This window comes from Hemitrygon akajei, chromosome 5 (assembly GCF_048418815.1).
Source record: "Hemitrygon akajei chromosome 5, sHemAka1.3, whole genome shotgun sequence".
Lineage (NCBI taxonomy): Eukaryota > Metazoa > Chordata > Chondrichthyes > Myliobatiformes > Dasyatidae > Hemitrygon > Hemitrygon akajei.
The window spans coordinates 104,035,466-104,056,545 of NC_133128.1; the positions used below are offsets into that span (position 1 = coordinate 104,035,466).

General features: G+C 43.2%; 1 protein-coding gene across 1 annotated transcript in view; it reads left to right on the forward strand.

Moving 5' to 3' along the window:
• Positions 1-462: 462 nt before the first annotated feature.
• ace2 (angiotensin I converting enzyme 2) overlaps positions 463-21,080 on the forward strand; it is a 131,103-nt gene continuing 110,485 nt past the window's right edge. The window contains exon 1 of the mRNA XM_073046158.1: positions 463-743. Within this exon, the coding sequence (XP_072902259.1) occupies positions 561-743 (183 nt within the window). The 5' untranslated portion in view covers positions 463-560. The remainder of the gene's footprint in view (positions 744-21,080) is intronic.

Below are 21,080 nucleotides of genomic sequence, written 5' to 3' on the forward strand. Positions count from 1 at the left end.
GATAGTAGACTTCCCATTCCATCAAAGATCCCCAACATCTGTGCCAAGCCATCTTCCCATAGTTACCATCAGGCAGGAGATACAAAAACCTGAACTTGCATGCCACCAGGTTCAAGAACAGCTACTTCCCTTAACTATTTGGTTCTTGAACCTACCTGCACAATCCTGATCACTACAACAATAACAACACTTTGACAACAATTTTTGTAAAATTGCATAAAACTTATGTTTTTTGTTTTGAATGATGCATTTCTAATGCTATGAGCCTGTCATGTTACTGCAAGTAAGTTTTTCATTGCAACTGTGCATATGATAACAAACTCAACTTCAACTTTGACTTTGAACTTCCAGCAACTTTTAGATTATTCATTAGTTGTACTGAAGTCCACAAACAGGTTAACTACTTCAGTCTTATCTCATCTGCAGCTAGAGGGCACATTTCAACCAATTAGTTTTCTGAGCCCTTTTTTCTTGTTCAAAGGCCATTATGGTACGGGCTGATTAAGCAGTAGTACTTGGACAAATTAGTCTCACTTGGAGATATTCAACCTGTGGTGAGGATGTTTCTGCAAGGACTGTGTATTCTAAGCTTCACTACAGTTGTACTCTCCCTGTCACCTGAGAAAGAAGCCGGGAAATTTTTGGAGAAGTTTAGTGCAGATGCTGAACATCTGGTCTATCAATCTTCAAAGGCATCGTGGAACTACAATGTCAATATCACTCAGGAAAATGCAGAAGAGATGGTAAGTGTTCTGTTAAGCATGCTCATGAAGTCCAAACTGTGATTAGCAGGTTGGAATATCTACTTTAATCATGAATACTGGAGGCACATGTTTGGGAGATTTCAATGCAGTTGTACCAGGTACTTTGACACCTATCTACTTCACTGTGCTACCTTTTAGCCTCTAAGACATCAAATCAGGCTGGTCCATCAATAGTAGAACAGGCAGAATTTCTCCTTTATGAAAAAACATAGCAAATAAAAACAAGAGTACCATAAGTCTTTCAGCACTTCAAGACTGTGCTGCCATCCAATGGCTGACCTAACTCAATACCTTGTGCCACTGCCTCCCAGCTCCAGAGACCTGGGTTCAATCGTGACTTTGGATGCTGTCTGCGTGGAGTTTGCATGCTCTCCTTCTGATCATGTGAGTTCCCTCGGAGTCTCCAGTTACCTCCCACATCCCAAAGATGTGCTGGTTTGAAGGTAAATTGGCCCAAGTGCAAGTAGATGGCTGGGGAAATAAGGGCAGACTATAGAGCTACAAGAACAAAGTTGGGATTAGTGTAATGGGCAGTGGGGTGTGATGTATCAAGTGCCTGTTTCTGTGCTGTACTTAAATACTTACTGCTCATTGCACTGCTGACATTTAAGACAGCAATGGACATCCTCCATCTCTGTCTGTCCTTGGCCATCTGTGTCCCAACTGTGGTTCAAGGTCTTCATCTCTGTCTCTATGATATGGCACCAAGTTGTCTTTGGTCTCCTGTGTTTCCTCGGCCATTCAGGGCCCATTGAAGTGTAGTATTGATGATGGGGCTGGCCTCTCTTCTGATCAGATGCCCAGCCCATCTCCTCCATATTCTCTGAAGGAGTAGGGTGTGGTTGGAGATCTTTCTTGGCCTCAAGATACAGAGGATCCTCCAGTGGCTTGTGGTGTGAAATGATGACAGCTCAGCAAGGTTTCTCTCTGTCATGTGCCGTACAAGAGTGTTGGCAGGACACAGCTCTGCAACTGCTTCACCTTGGTGTGGACACTGTACTTCGATGATCCCCGTATTCTGCTCATTGTTCTGAAGATGCTTCTACCTTTGATGAGACTTATGGAATCTGACCCAACCATCCTGCCAAATGATGCTGCCCAGGAAGGTGAACCTGCTGGTGCTGGGTAAGTTGACACCATATAAGACACTATATTGAGCATCATGGTCTCAGTTTTCTCTGTTTCTCTGGCTGACTCTGGCCTGTCCACTAAAAGTACACAGGCATTAAGTTTTCTCTTGCATGTTCTGGTGTGTATGTGATAGTAATGCAGGGTCATTTGCAAAGTCAAGGTTTTCTAAAGTAGAGAATAGAGTCCATCTAATGCCTCTCTGCTCATCTTTCATTGCTTGCCTCATAACTCAGTCAATCACCAGGTTTAACAATATCACTGACATCACACAGCCTTGTCTTGCCTTCAGAGTTCAAGCATCTGAATACTACTGTGCAGGTGCTTAGTATAGAGACTCTGGATGAGCTGGACTGGTTTGGAAGGGGTCCCCGATGATCTGAGAATGCAGCAGAGGCTCTCCCTCTGGATGCCATCAAAAGCCTTTTCAAAGTCCACAAAATTTACATACAGTTGTCTCTGCCATTCTGTGCACCGCTCTATGATGTGTGAAGATCTAATCGACATGGCCTCTGTTCTTCCTTAATCACGCATCAACAGCATCTGCAATGACTTTGGTGACAACCCCGATTGACATTGACAAAACTGCAATTCCATGGCAGCTGTTGCAATCACTTAGCAATCCTTTCTTGGTGATCTGAACAATAACTCCTTTTGTCCAGTCCTTGGTACTTATCCCCTTTCCAAGATTACAGTTAAAACTGGTTGCAGGATGGTTGCTGCAACTTTTGGTTCAGCTTTCAAATTGTCAGGTTTTCTCTCTCTCATTCTTTTTCTCACTCTGTTACTCTTTGTTTCTCTCCTTCCCTCTCTTTCTCTGTCTGTTTCTCTCTCACTGCCTGTGTCAGTCTCTCCCTTTCTCTGTTGCTGTTTCCCTCAGTCTGTCTGTCTGTCTTGCTCTGTTTCTCTCTTTACATTTACATTGAGATATATTGTGCAAAGCTGGGACCCATGCACTGATGTCTGTTGTATCCCTATACTCACTGTGTGCTACATGAAAAACCATATAACAATTACAGTATGGAAACAGGCCATCTCGGCCCTTCTAGTCCATGCCAAAAAGGGAGCTGTTTATTCCAGTTCCAATCTCTGTTTCCTATCTGTCACCTAACTCTCCATGCTGGTACAATTCACCAATCCAACATGCTCTAATTTTGCTCTAAAATTCATATCTGGGACTTCCAGATGACTGTGTGGGCAGAAAGCAAAAAGTCAATGACCACCCCCTCTCATGTCAGCAATCCCAGAGCCAGATGCATGTGGGTGTAGAGGTCAGAGGAGCCCACAGGTCAGCAATCCCAGAGCCAGAGGTCCATGCAAAGTTTGAGGACTGGAGTTCGGGGCGCCTTGATCAGCGAGTCCTGGGTTTGATACCAAAGATCAAAGCCGAAGATTGAAGACCAAAGTCGGTGAATCAGGAAGTTGAGACCCAATATCCATGAGTCTGTGAGTCCAGTGGGGAAGCTGGAGACCTGATGTCTCCAAGCCTATTGGCTAGCTGGAGACTGGAGGCCCAGATGTGGCCTGTCTGTATGTGTGAGTGGGTGGGCTGCTGCTGTATTTGTTCTTGTTGCTTGTGTTGCTGAACCTTGTGAACCCTTAATGTGCAGGCCGCTCTTCTCTCATTGTTAATGCAAATGACACATTTCACTGTATATTTCAAAGTGCATGTCATAAATAATTGAGACAGAGTCATAGAGAAGTACAGCACAGAAACAGGCTCCTTGACCCATCTAGTCCATGTTAAACCATTTTATATTACCTAGTCCCATCGACCTCCACTGGGACCATACCCCTTCATACCCCTACTATCCATGAACTTCTCTTAACTGTTGAAATCAAGCTCCCATGCAGCACTTGCACTGGAAGCTCGTTCCATACTCTCACAACCCTCTGAGTGGAGAAGTTTCCCCTTATGTTTCCCTTTAACAGTTCACCTTTCACCCTTAACCCATGACCTCACCCCCCCCCCAGTGGAAAAAGCCCACTTGCATTTATCCTATCTATACTCATCATAATTTTGTATACCTCTATCAAATCTCCTTTCAAACTAGAATATTCCCAACCTATTCAATCTTTCCTTATAACTCAGGTCCTGCAGACCCAGCAACATCACTGTAAATTTTCTCTGTACTCTTTCAGCTTTGTTTACATCTTTCCTGCAGGTAGGTGACCAAAACTGCATACAATATTCCAAATTAGGCTAATGTCTTATATAACTTCAATATAACACACAATTTCCTGTACTCAATACATTCATTTATGAAGACAAATGTGCCAAAAGCTTTCTTCATGGCCCTACCTACCTGTGACGCCACTGTCAACGAATTATGTACCAGTATTCCCAGATCCCTTTGTTCTATCACACTCCTCGGGGCCCTACTGTTCACTATGTAAGACCTACCCTGGTTGGTCCTACGGAAGCACAAAACCTCAACATGTCTCTTTTAAATTCCATTACCATTTTTCTGCTCACTTTTCCAGCTGATGCAGATCTGTCTGCAAGCCATGATAGCCCTCCTCACTGTCCACTACGCCTTCAATCTTGGTGTCATCCACAAATCTGATCCAGTTAACCACATCATTGAGATAGATGACAAACAATAAAGGGCCCAGCATCAATCCCTGTGGCACTCCACCTGTCAAAGGCTTCCAGTCAGAGAGGCAAGTCTTGACAACCACTCTCTGGCTTCTCCCAAAAAGCAGAAGTCTAAACTAATTTACTTCCTCATCCCGAATGTCGAGTAACTGAACCTTCTTGACTTGCCTCCCATATGGAACTTTGTCAAATGCCTTGCTAAAGTCCATGTAGACAACATCCACTGTCTTGCCTTCATCAACTTTCCAGAAAACTTCCTCAAAAATCTCTATAAAATTAGACATGACCTACCACACACCAAACCATGCTGACTATCGTTAACCATGTCTGTCCAAATACTTATATATCCAGTCCCTGTATATCCAATCCCTTAGTAGACATTACAGTAACTTTCCCACTATTAATGTCTGGCTCACTGGCTGATAATTTCCTGGTTTCTGTTTAAGAGCCTTCCTTAAACAGCAGAACAACATTAGCTACCCTCCAATCCTCTGCTATCTCACCCGTCACTAAGGATGATTTAAATATCTCTGATAGGGCCCTGGAAATTTCTGCACTTGCCTCCCCGAGGAAACACCCTGTCAGGTCTTGGGGATTTATTAAGTCAATCTGATCCAACTTTATCAAAGACCTTTTGAAATCCAAACATACCACAACCGCTGGCTCTCCCTTATCTCTTCTGTAAATTTCATCTTCCAGTGGGTATTTCAAATACAATTCCCCTTTCATAATTTATGGTAACTTCGTCTAATCTCATCGCCAGGTGTCCTATAATAGATGCAACATTTTCCCCAACTACTGAAGTTAGGCTAACTGGTCTGCAGTTCCCTGATTTCTCCCCTCTCCTTTTTACATTTGCCATCCTCTTTTCTGAAAGTTATTCTATAATTTATAGAACTGTGGAAGGTGATACCATTGCATCTGATGTTTTCATGGCTACCGGCTTTAGTAATTTAGGATGCAGATTAACAGGCTCTGGAAATTTATCGTATTTTAGTCACTATAATCTCTTCAGTGCCACATTTTTATGAAAATAAATTTCCATTAATTATTTCTGTTCATAACCATATATAATCATATAACAATTAGCATGGAAACACGGAAACAGGCCATCTCAGCCCTTCTAGTCCATGCCAAACACTTAACTCTCACTTTGTCCCACTGACCCGCACTCAGCCCATAACCCTCCATTCCTTTCCCATCCATATACCTATCCAATTTTACTTTAAATGACAATACCGAACCTGCCTCTACCACTTCTACTGGAAGCTCATTCCACACAGCTACCACTCTAAGTAAAGAAATACCCCCTCATGTTACCCCTAAACTTTTGCCCCCTAACTTTCAACTCATGTCCTCTTGTTTGAATGTCCCCTACTCTCAATGGAAAAGGCCTATCCACGTCAACTCTATCTATCCCTCTGATAATTTTAAATACCTCTGTCAAGTCCCCCCTCAACCTTCTATGCTCCAAAGAATAAAGTCCTAACTTGTTCAACCTTTCTCTATAACTTAGGTGCTGAAACTCAGGTAACATTCTAGTAAATCTTCTCTGTACTCTCTATTTTGTTGACATCTTTCCTATAATTCAATGACCAGAACTGTACACAATACTCCAAACTCGGCCTCACCAATGCCTTGTACAATTTTAACATTACATCCCAACTCTTATACTCAATGCTCTGATTTATAAAGGCCAGCATACCAAAAGCTTTCTTCACCACCCTATCCACATGAGATTCCACCTTCAGGGAACTATGCACCATTATTCCTAGATCACTCTGTTCTTCTGCATTCTTCAATGCCCTACCATTTACCATGTATGACCTATTTGGATTATTCCTATCAAAATGTAGCACCTCACACTTATCAGCATTAAACTCCATCTGCCATTGTTCAGCCCACTCTTCTAACTGGCCTAAATCTCTCTGCAAACTTTGAAAACCTACTTCATTATCCACAATGCCACCTACCTTAGTATCATCTGCATACTTACTAATCCAATATTCCACTCCATCATCCAGATCATTAATGTATATGACAAACAACATTGGATCCAGTACAGATCCCTGAGGCACACCACTAGTCACCGGCCTCCAACCTGACAAACAGTTATTCACCACTACTCTCTGGCATCTCCCATCCAGCCAATGTTGAATCCATTTTACTACTTCAATATTAATTCCTAACGACTGAACCTTCCTAACTAATCTTCCGTGTGGAACCTTGTCAAAGGCCTTACTGAAGTCCATATAGACAACATCCACTGCTTTACCCTCATCAACTTTCCTAGTAACCTCTTCAAAAAATTCAATAAGATTTGTCAAACATGACCTTCCACGCACAAATCCATGTTGACTGTTCCTAATCAGACCCAGTCTATCCAGATAATTATATATACCGTCTCCAAGAATACTTTCCATTAATTTACCCACCACTGACGTCAAACTGACAGACCTATAATTGTTAGGTTTACTCTTAGGACCCTTTTTAAACAATGGAACCACATGAGCAGTACACCAATCCTCAAGCACCATCCCCGTTTCTAATGACATTTGAAATATTTCCGTCAAAGCCCCTGCTATTTCTACACCGACTTCCCTTAAGGTCCTAGGGAGTATCCTGTCAGGATCCGGAGATTTATCCACTTTTATATTCCTTAAAAGCGCCAGTACTTCCTCCTCTTTAATTGTCATAGTTTCCATAACTACCCTACTTGTTTCCCTTACCTTACACAATTCAATATCCTTCTTAGTGAATACCGAAGAAATTGTTTAAAATCTCCCCCATCTCTTTTGGCTCCACACATAGCTGTCCACTCTGATTCTCTAAGGGACCAATTTTATTCCTCACTAACCTTTTGCTATGAATATAACTGTGGAAACCCTTTGGATTTATTTTCACCTTACTTGGCAAAGCAACTTCATATCTTCTTTTAGCTTTTCTAATTTCTTTCTTAAGATTCTTTTTACAATATTTATATTCCTTGATCACCTAATTTACTCCATGCTGCCTATATTTATTGTAGATCTCAACACAAAAATACAACTGCAGATGCTGTGGATCAAAGAATACGAACACAACTCTGGAAGAACTCAACAGGTCAGGCAGCATCCGTGAGAAAAGAGTAGCCAATATTTCGGGCCGAGACCCTTCATCTGGACCCTTCCTGATGAAGGGTCTCGGCCCGAAACATCAGCTACTCTTTTCTCATGGATGCTGCCTGACCTGCTGAGTTCTTCCAGTGTTGTATTCTTATTTATTGCAGATCTCTCTCTTTTTCCAAACCAAGTTTCCAATATTCCTTGAAAACCATGGCTCTCTCAAACTTTTAACCTTTCTTTTCAACCTAACAGGAACATAAAGATTCTGTACCCTCAGAATTTCACCTTTAAATGACTGCCATTTCTCTATTACATCCTTCCCATAAAACAAATTGTCCCAATCCACTTCTTCTAAATCCTTTTGCATCTCCTCAAAGTTAGCCTTTCTCCAATCAAAAATCTCAACCCTGGGTCCAGACCTAACCTTCTCCATAATTATATTGAAACTAATGGCATTGTGATCACTGGACCCGAAGTGTTCCCCAACACATACCTCCGTCACCTGACCTATCTCATTCCCTAACAGAAGATCCAACACTGCCCCTTCTGTAGTTGGTACCTCCATGTATTACTGCAAAAAACTATCCTGCACACATTTTACAAACTCCAAACCATCCAGCCCTTTTACAGAATGGGCTTCCCAGTCTATGTGTGGAAAATTAAAATCTCACAATCACAACCCTGTGCTTACTTCAAATATCTGCTATCTCCTTGCAAATTTGCTCTGCCAATTCTCGCTCCCCATTAGGTGGTCTATAATACACCCCTATAAGTGTTACTACACCTTTCCCATTCCTCAATTCCACCCAAATAGTCTCCCTAGATGAGCCGTCTAATCTATCCTGCCAGAGCACCACCATTATATTTTCTCTGACAAACAATGCAACACCTCCCCCTCTTGTCCCTCCGATTCTATCACACCTGAAGCAACAAAATCCAGGAATATTTAGTTGCCAATCACACCCCTCCTGCAACCATGTTTCACTAATAGCTACAACATCATATTTCCAGGTAGCAATCCATGCTCTAAGCTCATCCACCTTTCTTACAATGTTCCTAACATTAAAATAAATGCATTTAAGAAATTCTCCACCTCTTCCTCTGTTTATCTCTAGCGGTGCAAACAACTATCTTCTTTTTCTTCCTTCTCCCATACATCTGTTCCTACACTCTGGTTCCCCTCCCCCTTCGTATCTAGTTTAAATACACTGGAGCCTCTCTAGCAAACCTACCTGCAAGAATATTTGTCCCCCTCCAGTTCAGATGTAAACCATCCAGCCGGAACAGGTCCCACCTTCCCTGGAAAACTGCCCAATTATCTATACATCTGAAGCCCTCCCTCCCACACCATGTCTTCATAAGGTTACTTCCTCCTAGCATTTCTGGAAAATTCACTTCCATGAAAACAGAAGAAATATTTTTGTTTAATTGCTGTTCCATTAATTTGTTCCTCATTAGAAATTCTGCCACTTCTGATTGTAAAGGACTTACGTTTATCTTCACTAATCTTTCCTTTACAGACTGTGTTTGTGTTCCTTCCAAACCTACTCTCAATACTCTAGCTTTACTCTTTCAATTGAACTTTTGTTCCACTTTTGCTTGTTTATAAACTGATCCCATCCTTCAGCCCTGCATTTTCTTGCAACTTTGTATTCCTCCTTTTTACAAATAATACTCTCTCAAACTTCTTTAGTTGGCCATGGTTGGGTCATATTTCCTTCAGTATTTACACTGCACAGAAGAATGAGTAACTGTTGCAGTTCCTCTTCATTCATTCATCAAAACATTAGGAAATCATCACACTAACGGGCCATTTGGCCATGGTATCCATGCCAACCAGTAAATCCCTTCCTACATTAATGGGCCGTTTGGCCACAGTATCCATGCCAACCAGTAAATCCCTCCCTACACTGATGGAGATGGGATCATCCTTCATTTTTGCCAGCTGCAACAAGACCGCACTAGCAGCCATATCTTCTCCTTGCCATGCTTTTCACATTCCGTAGGGGCCACTCCTTCTGTGACTTTCTGATTCACTCACCCCTCTGCCACTTTCATCTGCATCTGTAAGAGGGGCAACACTTTTTTGTATACCTCCTTCCTCGCTAACATCCAAGGACCTAAAGAGCCTTTCCAGGAGAAGCAGAGATTCATAAGCATTTCCTCCAATCTTGGCTACTACATTCGGCGATCCTGATGTGGTCTCCTTCACATCACTAAGACCATTCTCCTCTGGTCCTAACATTTTTGTCCCCTTTCCCATTGAAACTCTACCCCTATGATAAAGGTCTTTTCTCCAGGCCATCGTAAGGGGGCCTAAGGGGACATTGGTGTGCGTCATGGTGGGCAAAAGCAAATAAGGTCAACAGGAACCCAGGAGTGCTGTACGTCATGATGAGAGGTAGGAATAAGTGAAAAGGAATCGAATTTACTGAGGAGGCTGCCTACGTACCAACTCAGCTATGGAGAACTGCAGGTCCTCTTTTGGAGCTCAGCAGGACCCATGGGAGATGATCATGCTAACACTCATCCATCAGGGAAGCCCTCAGAGCAGCCTTTAAGGAGCAGCAAAACCGCTTGCATAGGCCATTGGACTGCGGGTGATACACCATGTTGTGATGTAGCCTAACGCTAAGCTTCTGGGCCATCACAGCCCAAAGGTCTGAAATGAATTGGGGACTATGGTCAAAGGAAATATCAGATGGGGTGCCAAACTGAGCAACCCAGGAGCTAATGTATGCTCAAGCTATGTCTGCAGCTGTTGTTGATGCTAGAGTGATGACCTCTGACCACCTGGTGGTACAGTCCACCATGGTAAGAGGTGCATGAAACTGTGGGGAGGGTGAAGAAGAGAACCAACAAGGTCCACATTGACATGGTCAAATGAGTGCTCAGGGATTTCAAAAGGTGCCAAGGGTGCCTGAACATGATGGTTAATTTTTGCCCTCTGGCACTCCACACTGGCTTTTGTCCAATCATGCATATCCTTTCTAAGACCATGCCACACAAATTTTAGTGTAACCAGTTTCTGTGAGGCCTTTCGGCCTGGATGCAAGAGACCATATTTGGAATCTAAAACAGTCTATCTCCAGTGTCTGGATATTAAAGGGTGAGGGCAACCAGTTGAGACATCACACACAAGAGAAACCCTGGCTTTCTCGAGCTGAATGTCAGCCACCCACAGTTCAGTGACTGCTGTTCAGTGAGTCTGGGCCTCTGGGTCAGTAGCTTGGTTGGCTGCCATGCTGGCATAGTCAACCCCGATGTTTACGGCCTCAGTGGCTGGCTTTGAGAGGCAATTGGCCATGGCATTATATTTTCTCCTGATATATCAGCTGTGAACTCATATTTAAGTCAGGTGGTGCTACTGCTGTGCAGACCAAGAGTCTGATATTTTGGCCATCATATGCACAAGGGGTTTGTGGTCACCAACACTGAAATGGTGACCCTCCAGAGGAAAACAAAAATGGCAAACAGCCAGATAGAGACCAAGAAGCTCACGGTCAAACATGCTGTACTTCTTTTCAAGGGGATGGAGCTGTCGGCTGAAGGTGAGCAGCTGCCACACACATCTGTCCAGCTGTTCGTGCACAGCACAGCTTCAGTAGTGATGGCTTTAGGTGCGTTAGGGAGCAGGTACACCAGTAGAATCACATTGGAAAGAGCTTGTTTGGTATTATCAAATGTCCTGGTCACGTCCACTGACCAGTCGAGCGCGTGATTCCGGGCATTACCTCAAAGTGCACTATACAGGGGAGAGCAAGTTCAGTAGCTCACGGAATGAAGCAGTGATAGAAATTAACCAAACCTGAAAACTCCTGTAGTTTTTTAGTAGTGTGGGGTGGTGGGAAATCCATAATAGCATTTACCTTTAATGGGAGAGGATTTGCACTTTCTGTGGAGATGCAATGGCTGAGAAAGTCAATGGTTGACAACCCAGACTGGCATTTAGTAGGGTTAATAATTAACCCATGTTGGCTTAAGTGCTCAACGTGTGGAGATGAGATACCTGTTCGGATTTGGATGCATTGGCAACAAGTATGTCATCCAGGTAAACTAAAGGAAAATCTAAGTTACTTTAATACAGAATCCATCAGCCTTTGGAAAGTCTGTGCTGCATTTTTCAGCCTAAATGGCATGTGTATAAATTCAGAGACTAAATGGGGTTATCACAGCCTTTTTGGGAATGTCCTCTGAGCACACAGGCACCTGATGGTAGCCCCTAACTAGATCGACTTTGGATAAAATTAACTTCCTGGCTAAAAAGTCTTGGATGTGTGGGACCAGGTAACAATTGGAGGTGGTGACCTTGTTAAGGCATCCCCACTTGGGCAGCAACTACCAGTTTTTCTGGGTCCAGTCTACGCATATGGGCATGTACTGCCAGGCCAGTTGTGGAAATGTGGTGCTTGACCCCATGTTTTGTGACTGGAGTGGAGAATGTGGTCTGGGTGAGGTTTGGGAATTCATCTAGCAGTCAAGTAAATTCACATGTGGTGGTGTATGTGCCTGACAGAGTTCTTGTGGGAAACTTACTGGCAGAGCAGGATAACAACCCAAAGTCCTTGACATCCACAAACATAGGAAAGTAGAAAACCTACAGCACAATATAGGCCCTTTGGCCCACAAAGCTGTGCCCAACATGTACTTAGAAATTACCCATAGTTCTCTATTCTTCTAAGCTCATATACCCATCCAGGAGTCTCTTAAAAGACCCTATTGTATCTGCTTTCACTACTGTTGCCGGCAGCCCATTCCACGTACTCACCACTCTGTGTAAAAAAAATTACACTTGATATCTGGTCTGTACCTACTTCTAAGTACCTTAAAACTGTACCCCCTTGGCAGTTCATAAGATTGACTAACAGTCCTTGGGCATACAGGAAATCTGCACCAAGTAGAGGTCTAGCCACTTTAGCCAGGACAAAGTCCCATGTGTAACATTGCCCACTGAAGCAAAGTTTAACCCATCACATCCCATAGGTCTTGATCCTGTTGCCTTTGGCGGCCTCCATCCAGGTTTCATCACTCTTTGCCTTCTCATCGATAGGCGATGCTGGCAGCACAATCACTTGAATACCTGTGTCACACAGGAAGTGTTGCCCTGAAAGTGTGTCTGTAATGAACAGTAGACATTCCTGCCAGCTGGAGCCCATGGTGTTCACAGACCTCTGTTGTCCTGATGAACTGGCACTGTTGAAACTGCCAGGCAGTCATAACTTCCTAGACTTCGTGCCAAAGTGAGCATGTTAAAACATAGGCCTGATGTTGTCTGTTTCACAGCCATGAGCATCTTTGTATTGGGGGCCTTGCTGACTGGGCTTATTGAGGCAAGGAAAAGAGAAGGATTTATGCACCTCAGCCTGGGTGTGTGCAGACTATCAGCCATTTTAGCAAGCTCCCTATAGTCCATCACGGGGTACATTAGCGAGGGCTTCACAAACTGGATCAGGCATTTACTGCATGAAGAGTTTTTTAAAAATCAAAAAAGGATGGTGATTTCCCATGAGAGACAACATGTGGTCCATTAGCTCCAGAGGCCTAGCATCACCAAGAGCAGAAAGGAGAGCAGCTGCTTGGCGTGCTCAGACTCTGACAGTATGAAAGTCTGTAAAAGGTAAGTTTTCAGCAGTCGGTATTCTCATGTTCAGGAGGGCGTTCTAATAGACTCACCACTCTCGCAGTTGTAGAGTTACTGAGCGATGCTACCACATAGAAATATTTGTCAGCAGTGATTTCTCACAGCGTGGGTCAAGCCTCAGCCTGTGTAAACCAAGCAATGGCATTTTGCTCCCAAAACTCCAGCAGTTTCAAAGCAACTCTGTTGGCCAACATGTTCAATAACTCCAGAATCATCCTAAAGCATCAAAGTAACCAAAGTAGGTTTTCGCAAGTAAAACCGCGAGGTTTTAAGTTTAAGAAAAATTGTAACAACTCAGCTATTGTAGTCCAAACACCTAACACAAAAAGCACAGTACGAGAACTTCACATCATCATGTCAGACGAGCCTTTTAAACTGAACTGCAACTCAACATCGGTGGGTGTGAATTATGTATAACCATATAACAATTACAGCATGGAACCAGGCCATCTCGGCCCTTCTAGTCCATGCTGAACACTTACTCTCACTTAGTCCCACCAAACTGCACTCAGCACATAACCCTCCATTCCTTTCCTGTCCATATACCTATGCAATTTTGCTTTAAATGACAACACTGAACCTGCTTCTACCACTTCTACTGGAAGTTCATTCCACACAGCTACCTCTCTGAGTAAAGAAGTTCCCCCTCGTGTTACCCCTAAACTTTTGCCCCTTAACTCTCAACTCATGTCCTCTTGTTTGAATGCCCCTACACTCAATGGAAAAAGCCTATCCACATCAACTCTATCTATTCCCCTCAATTTTAAATACCTCTATCAAGTCCCCCCTCAACCTTCTACACTCCAAAGAATAAAAACCTAACTTGTTCAATCTTTCTCTGTAACTTAGTTGCTGAAACCCAGGTAACATTCTAGTAAATCTCCTCTGTACTCTATTTTGTTGACATCTTTCCTATAATTTGGTGACCAGAACTGTACACAATACTCCAAATTTGGCTTCACCAATGCCTTATACAATTTTAACATTACATCCCAAGTCCTATACTCAATGCTCTGATTTATAAAGGCCAGCATACCAAAAGCTTTCTTCACCACATGAGATTCCATCTTCAGGGAACTATGCACCATGATTCCTAGATCACTCTGTTCGACTACATTCTTCAATGCCCTACCATTTACCATGTATGTCCTATTTGGATTATTCCTACCAAAATGTAGCATCTCACACTTACCAGCATTAAACTCCATCTGCCATCATTCAGCCCACTCTTCTAATTGGCCTAAATCTCCCTGCAAACTTTGAAAATGCACTTTGTTATCCACTAAACCACTTATCTTAGTATCATCTGCATATTTACTAATCCAATTTACCACCCCATCATCCAGATCATTAATGTATATGACAAACATTGGACCCAGTACAGATCCCTGAGGCACACCACTAGTCACCGGCCTCCAACCTGACAAACAGCTATCCACCACTACTCTCTGGCATCTCCCATCCAGTCACTGTTGAATACATTTTACTACTGCAATATTAATACCTAACGATTGAACCTTCTTAACTAACCTTCCGTGTGGAACCTTGTCAAAGGCCTTACTGAAGTCCACGTAGACAACATCCACTGCTTTACCCTCATCAATTTTCCTAGTAACTTCTTCAAAAAATTCAATAAGATTTGTCAAACATGACCTTCCACACACAAATCCATGTTGACTGTTCCTAATCAGACCCTGTCTATCCAGATAATTATATATACCATCTCCAAGAATACTTTCCATTAATTTACCCATCACTGACGTCAAACTGACAGGCCTATAATTGCTAGGTTTACTCTTAGGACCCTTTTTAAACAATGGAACCACATGAGCAATATGCCAATCCTCCAGCAACGTCCCTATTTTTAATGACATTTGAAATATTTCTGTCAGAGCCCCTGCTATTTCTACACCGACTTCCCTCAAAGTCCTAGGGAATATCTTGTCAGGATCTGGAGATTTATCCACTTTTATATTCTTTAAAAGCGCCAGTACTTCCTCTTCTTTAATCATCATAGTTTCCATAACTACCCTACTTGTTTCACTTACCTTACACAATTCAATATCCTTCTCCTTAGTGAATACCGAAGAAAAGAAATTGTTCAAAATCTCCCCCATCTCTTTTGGCTCTGCACATAGCTGTCCACTCTGATTCTCTAAGGGAAAAATTTTAACCCTCACTATCCTTTTGCTATTAATATAACTGTAGAAACTCTTTGGATTTATTTTCACCTTACTTGCCAAAGCAACCTCGTATCTTATCTTAGCTTTTCTAACTTCTTTCTTAAGATTCTTTTTAAATTCTTTATATTCCTCGAACACCTCATCTACTCCGTGCTGCCTATATTTATTGTAGATCTCTCTTTTTCTGAACCAACTTTCCAATATCCCTTGAAAACCATGGCTCTCTCAAACTTTTAACCTAACAGGAACATAAAGATTCTGTACCCTCAAAATTTCACCTTTAAATGACCCCCATTTCTGTATTACATCCTTCCCATAAAACAAATTGTCCCAGTCCACTCCTAAATCCTTTCGCGTCTCCTCAAAGTTAGCCTTTCTCCAATGAAAAATCTCAACCCTGGGTCCAGTTCTATGCTTCTCCATAATTATATTGAAACTAATGGTATTGTGATCACTGGACCCGAAGTGCTCCACAACACATACCTCTGTCACCTGACCTATCTCATTCCCTAACAGGAGATCCAACACTGCCCCTTCTCTAGTTGGTACCGTTATGTATTGCCGCAAAAAAACTATCCTGCACACATTTTACAAACTCTAAACCATCCAGCCCTTTTACAGAAATGGGCTTCCCAGTCTATGTGTGGAAAATTAAAATCTCCCACAATCACAACCTTGTGCTTACTACAAATACCTGCTGGCTCTTTAAAAATTTGCTCCTCCAATTCTCGCTCCCTATTAGGTGGTCTATAATACACCCCTATAAGTGTTACTACACCTTTCGCATTCTTCAATTCCACCCTAATAGCCTCCCTAGCCTCCCTCTAATCAATCCTGCCAAAGCACCGCTGCAATATTTTCTCTGTCAAGCAATGCAACACCTCCCCCTCTTGCTCCTCTGATTCTATCACACCCGAAGCAATGAAATCCAAGAATAATTAGTTGCCAATCACAGCCCTTCTGCAACCATGTTTCACTGATAGTTATAACATATTTCCAGGTAGCAATCCATGCTGTAAGCTCGTCCACCTTTCTTACAATGATCCTGGCATTAAAATAGATGCATTTAAGAAACTCTCCACCTCTTACTCTGTTTATCGCTAACAGTGCAAACAACTTTATTATCTTTTTCTTCATTCTTCCCTACGTCTTCGGTCTGAGCACTTCCCTTCTCTGTCACCTGCCTATCCTCTCTCACATACTGTCTACTAGCTTTCTCTATTTGTGAACTAACCTCCTCTCTCCTAGTCTCTTTAATTTGATTCCCACCCCCAACCATTCTAGTTTAAAGTCTCCCCAGTAGCCTTTGCAAATCTCCCCACCAGGATATTGGTCCCCCTAGGATTCAAGTGCAACCTTCCTGTTTTGTACAGGTCACACCTGTCTCAAAAGAGGTCCCAATGATCCAGAAACTTGAATCCCTGCCCCCTGCTCCAATCCCTTAGCTATGCATTTATCCTCCATCTCATTCCATTCCTATTCTCACTGTCAGGTGGCACAGGCAATAATCCTGAGATTACTACCTTTGCTGTCCTTCTTCTCAACTGCCTTCCTAACTCCCTATATTCTCCTTTCAGGACCTCTTCCCTTTTTCTACCTATGTCATTGGTACCTATATGTACCACGTCATCTGGCTCCTCACCCTCCCACTTCAGGATATCTTGGATGCGATCAGAAACATCCCGGACCCTGGCACCAGGGAGGCAAACTACCATCCGGGTCTCCTAATTGCTTCCACAGAATCGCCTGTCTGACCTCCTAACTATCGACTCCCCTATTACTACTGCCTTCCTCTTCCTACCATTCTGAGCTACAGGGCCGGACTCTGTGCCAGAGGCATGGCCACTGTTGCTTCCCCCAGGTAGGCTGTCCCCCCAACAGTACTCAAACAGGAGTACTTATTGTCAAGGGGTACAGCCACTGGGGTACTCTGTAGTACCTGACTCTTCCCCTTCCCTCTCCTAACTGTGACCCACTTGTCTGCCTCCCATGGCCCTGGTGTGACCATCTGCCTGTAACTCCTCTCTATCAATTCTTCACTCTCCCTGACCAGATGAAGGTCATTGAGCTGCAGCTCCAGTTCCCTAACACGGTCCCTTAGGAGCTGCAGCTCGGCGCACCTGGTGCAGATATGGACATCCGGGAGGCTAGGAGACTTCAGGACCTCCCACATCCGACACTGAGAACAACAAACTGCCCTCACACTCATAATACCCCTTTCTTCAAATAACAGGAAAAATTGAAAACTAAACCTACCTTGCCTCGCTCATTTCCGCCTAAGTCCATTGAGCCAAAGCCCTTAAGCCTTCACTCTGCTCCCAGCTACCTGAAAATGTTGTTGCCTGCTGTATAAGGCTGTGTTCCTTTTAAATCTTCCGTGCTACACTGCCTGACATCACACGCCTGCGCAGTCCCGCCTCTCTTAACCCCAATGAGAAGAAAAAATCAAAATGGCTCCCACAGCATTCCCACTCCAATTCTCAGACTTCCTTCTCCAAATTCACCGGTATGTTTCCACTGATTACATTATGCTACAGCAGTAATCAGGCTACTGGCAAAACTGAAACCAACAGCAGCATTCCAGTGTTTGAGGCTGTTCTTTACAGAAAGGAGGATCGGTCATGACTTCTTAGGTCAACCATCCCAGTCCCTCCGCAGGTGCTCCTCAAGGAAGTATCCAATGTCCAATCATTTAAAGCTGCTTTGGCAATAACCTTCCTTTCATATGGTCAGAAAAGGATAATTCCACAATAAATGAGACTGGAGAATGAGCTGTTTCCATGCTATTACTAAGGCAATATGTTACTTAAGATGCACTGACCCTTTCATCTTGTTAACCAGCTGTAAGTCCACAGGTTGGAGGTTAATGGGTAGCAGTGTTGCCTCATTAACTTTCTGTTATCTATTAGCACATTAAACAGGTTAGCCAAACTGAATTCACCTCTGGCAAATCCATGTTGGCTCTTCTATTCACAAACTTCACCAAGTCGCTCCTTGAATGTTACTTTGCAGAGTTTCCCCAAGAACAGGTACCTTCAGTTGTCTGGTTTGTCCTTTTACTTATCTTAGCTCCTCCCGAAATCTAGGTTGGCTTGAAATGTTATTGTATGCCTTACGGTATCATCCACCCTCTCCTTCCCTAATCTGGCACCCATCTCATCCAGTACTGGTGAAACTTTTCAACATAACCACCCTTTCTAGTACCATTTCCCTATCAACTTCCACCCACACGTCACTTTTACTGAACTTTGGCAGGATCTTTTTTGTAAAAGACCAAAACAAAGGACCTATTGTGCATTCCAGTCAGGCCCTCAACAGCAAAGTGTTGGTAACTCTGCAATTTATTGTTCAGAACAGGCTGCAAAAGATTGCAGAGAGCTGTGAACACAGCATTCCATGACAGAAACCAGCCTCCCCTCTTTTGTCTGTACTTTATACTATCTTAGGAAAGCAGCCAGCATAATGAAGGATCCCTTCTACCGTGGTGATTCTGAGGCTGGGGCACTCTCTGGTCCAGGAGGAGAGCTATCAGCCTCCTCAGTAAGAGAAAGCTTCATGTTCACTGGAAACTGCAACTGTCACCTTCTGCAATGCCAATCTATCAAGCACAAACAGCACTGAGGCTTGTGTGGAGGTGGTCAAACTCCCAGAGAAGGCCAGACAAACTTGAGCTTCTGTGTGCTCACAGTGCAGATGAGCCCACCCTTCTGCTACATTCTGTATATTCTGGTCAGGTAAAAGCTGGACAAAGTTGGTAGTTTGCTTTCTGCCTAATATTATATCTCAGCCAGAACTCTTCTTCCAATTCTAAGGTATGAAGGTAGTACAAAGGAAAAAGCAAAAATAGACTGCAGAATATGGTATTACTTTTACAGAGAAAGTGCTGTGTAAATAGCCAGTGAGTTTCAAGATCCTTGTTGAGGTTGATTGAGAGATTAGGAGTTCCTTATTGTATAGCTGCCATCATTCTTTTACCAAAGAACTCCACACCTTCAGAACTAAATGACTACTGGCTGCTGGCATTGATGCCAATAATCAAGTGCTTTGAATGGCTGGTAAAAACTCCATTCCGGCCACAATATACTTACCGACAGAACCACTCTGCAACAGATGTCATAGCATCAGTTATACATCTAGTCCTGACACACCTAGAAAACAAGAACTCTTACGTCAGAGTGTTACTTCTGGATTTCATTTCCACATTCAACACTATTGTTCCACAGACCTTGATGAATTCTTTGGTCAAAACAGACTACTGTGCAACTGGGTGATGCACATCCTAACCACCAGATCTCAGATAGTCAGGATACACAACCCCTCCTCCGTTCCCATCATCCTCAACACCAGTGCCACCCAGGGCTGTGTGCCGAGCCCATTGCTGTAAACTCTGCTCACACACAACTGCACAACCAAACTCCTGAGTAATCACATTGACAAGTTTGCCGATGACTCGACTGTGGTGAGGGTCATCACGAGGCAACCTACAGAGCAGAGGTGGAAGAACTCAAGGTTTGGTGCCAGGCAAATAACCTCTTCCTTAATGTCAACAAGGCAAAGGAGATGGCTATCATCTTTAGGAAAACTCGCACCACTCACACCCTCCTTTCAATCGCTGGCATAGCAGTGGAAACTGCAAGCAGTTTCAAACTCCTGGGAATGTACATAGAACATATTATGGTCCCTGAACACATCCTGTACTGTCAATAAAGCCTTTCAACTTTCCAAGGAGGCTGAAGAGGGCTGGACTTCACACGTCCATACTCAGGCCATTCTACAGATGGACTGTTCTGCCAAGCTGCATCACCGCTTAGTATGGAAACCGAACTGATGGATAGGAATGCTCTGCAACAGGCAGTCAAACCTGCCCAATACATCTCCAGCACCAGTCTACCCACCATCAAGGATATATATACACAGAAAGGTACCAGAACATCATGAAGGATCCCACACACCCAGCTCATGGACTGTTTGTCTCACTCCCATCAGGGTGGAGGCTACATAGCATTCATGTCAGGACCACCAGATTCAAAACCTGTAACTTTCATCAATCTACAAGGGTGATCAACACCTCCACCTTCTAACAGCCCTTTACATGCCCAACCCCCAGTACTCTATCATTTCCTGTCAAAGTCACCTTCAGTACAGACACTCCTGTGCCCAGCCTCACTTTATGGACATATAATCAATCTATGTATATAATCTATCTTGTGTATTTATACTTATCGTGTATTTTTATTATGGTGTTCTTAATCTTATTGTGTTTTTTGTGCTGCATTGGATCTAGAGTAACAATTATTTAGTCTCCTTTACACTTGTGTACTGGAAATAACATTAAATAGTCCTGAATCTTGGAAAAGACCATCCAAGAGTTTTATAACAGTAGAATAGAACCTATTCTTAAGCCTGGTGGCATGTGTTCTCAAGTTTATGAATCTTCTGCCCTCACCTCCATTGAACCGAGAGCATAGAACTACACAGCAGTTTGGATCCTTTAGCCAGAATACTGTGCCAACCAATAGAAACCTGCTCTGCCATCAATCTAACCCTTCCTTCCGACACAACCCATAACTCTTTTTTAAATCCATGTGCATATCTAAGAGTCCTTTAAAATGTCTCTTTTGTATCAACATCTGCCACCATCCCTGACAGTATGTTTCAGAC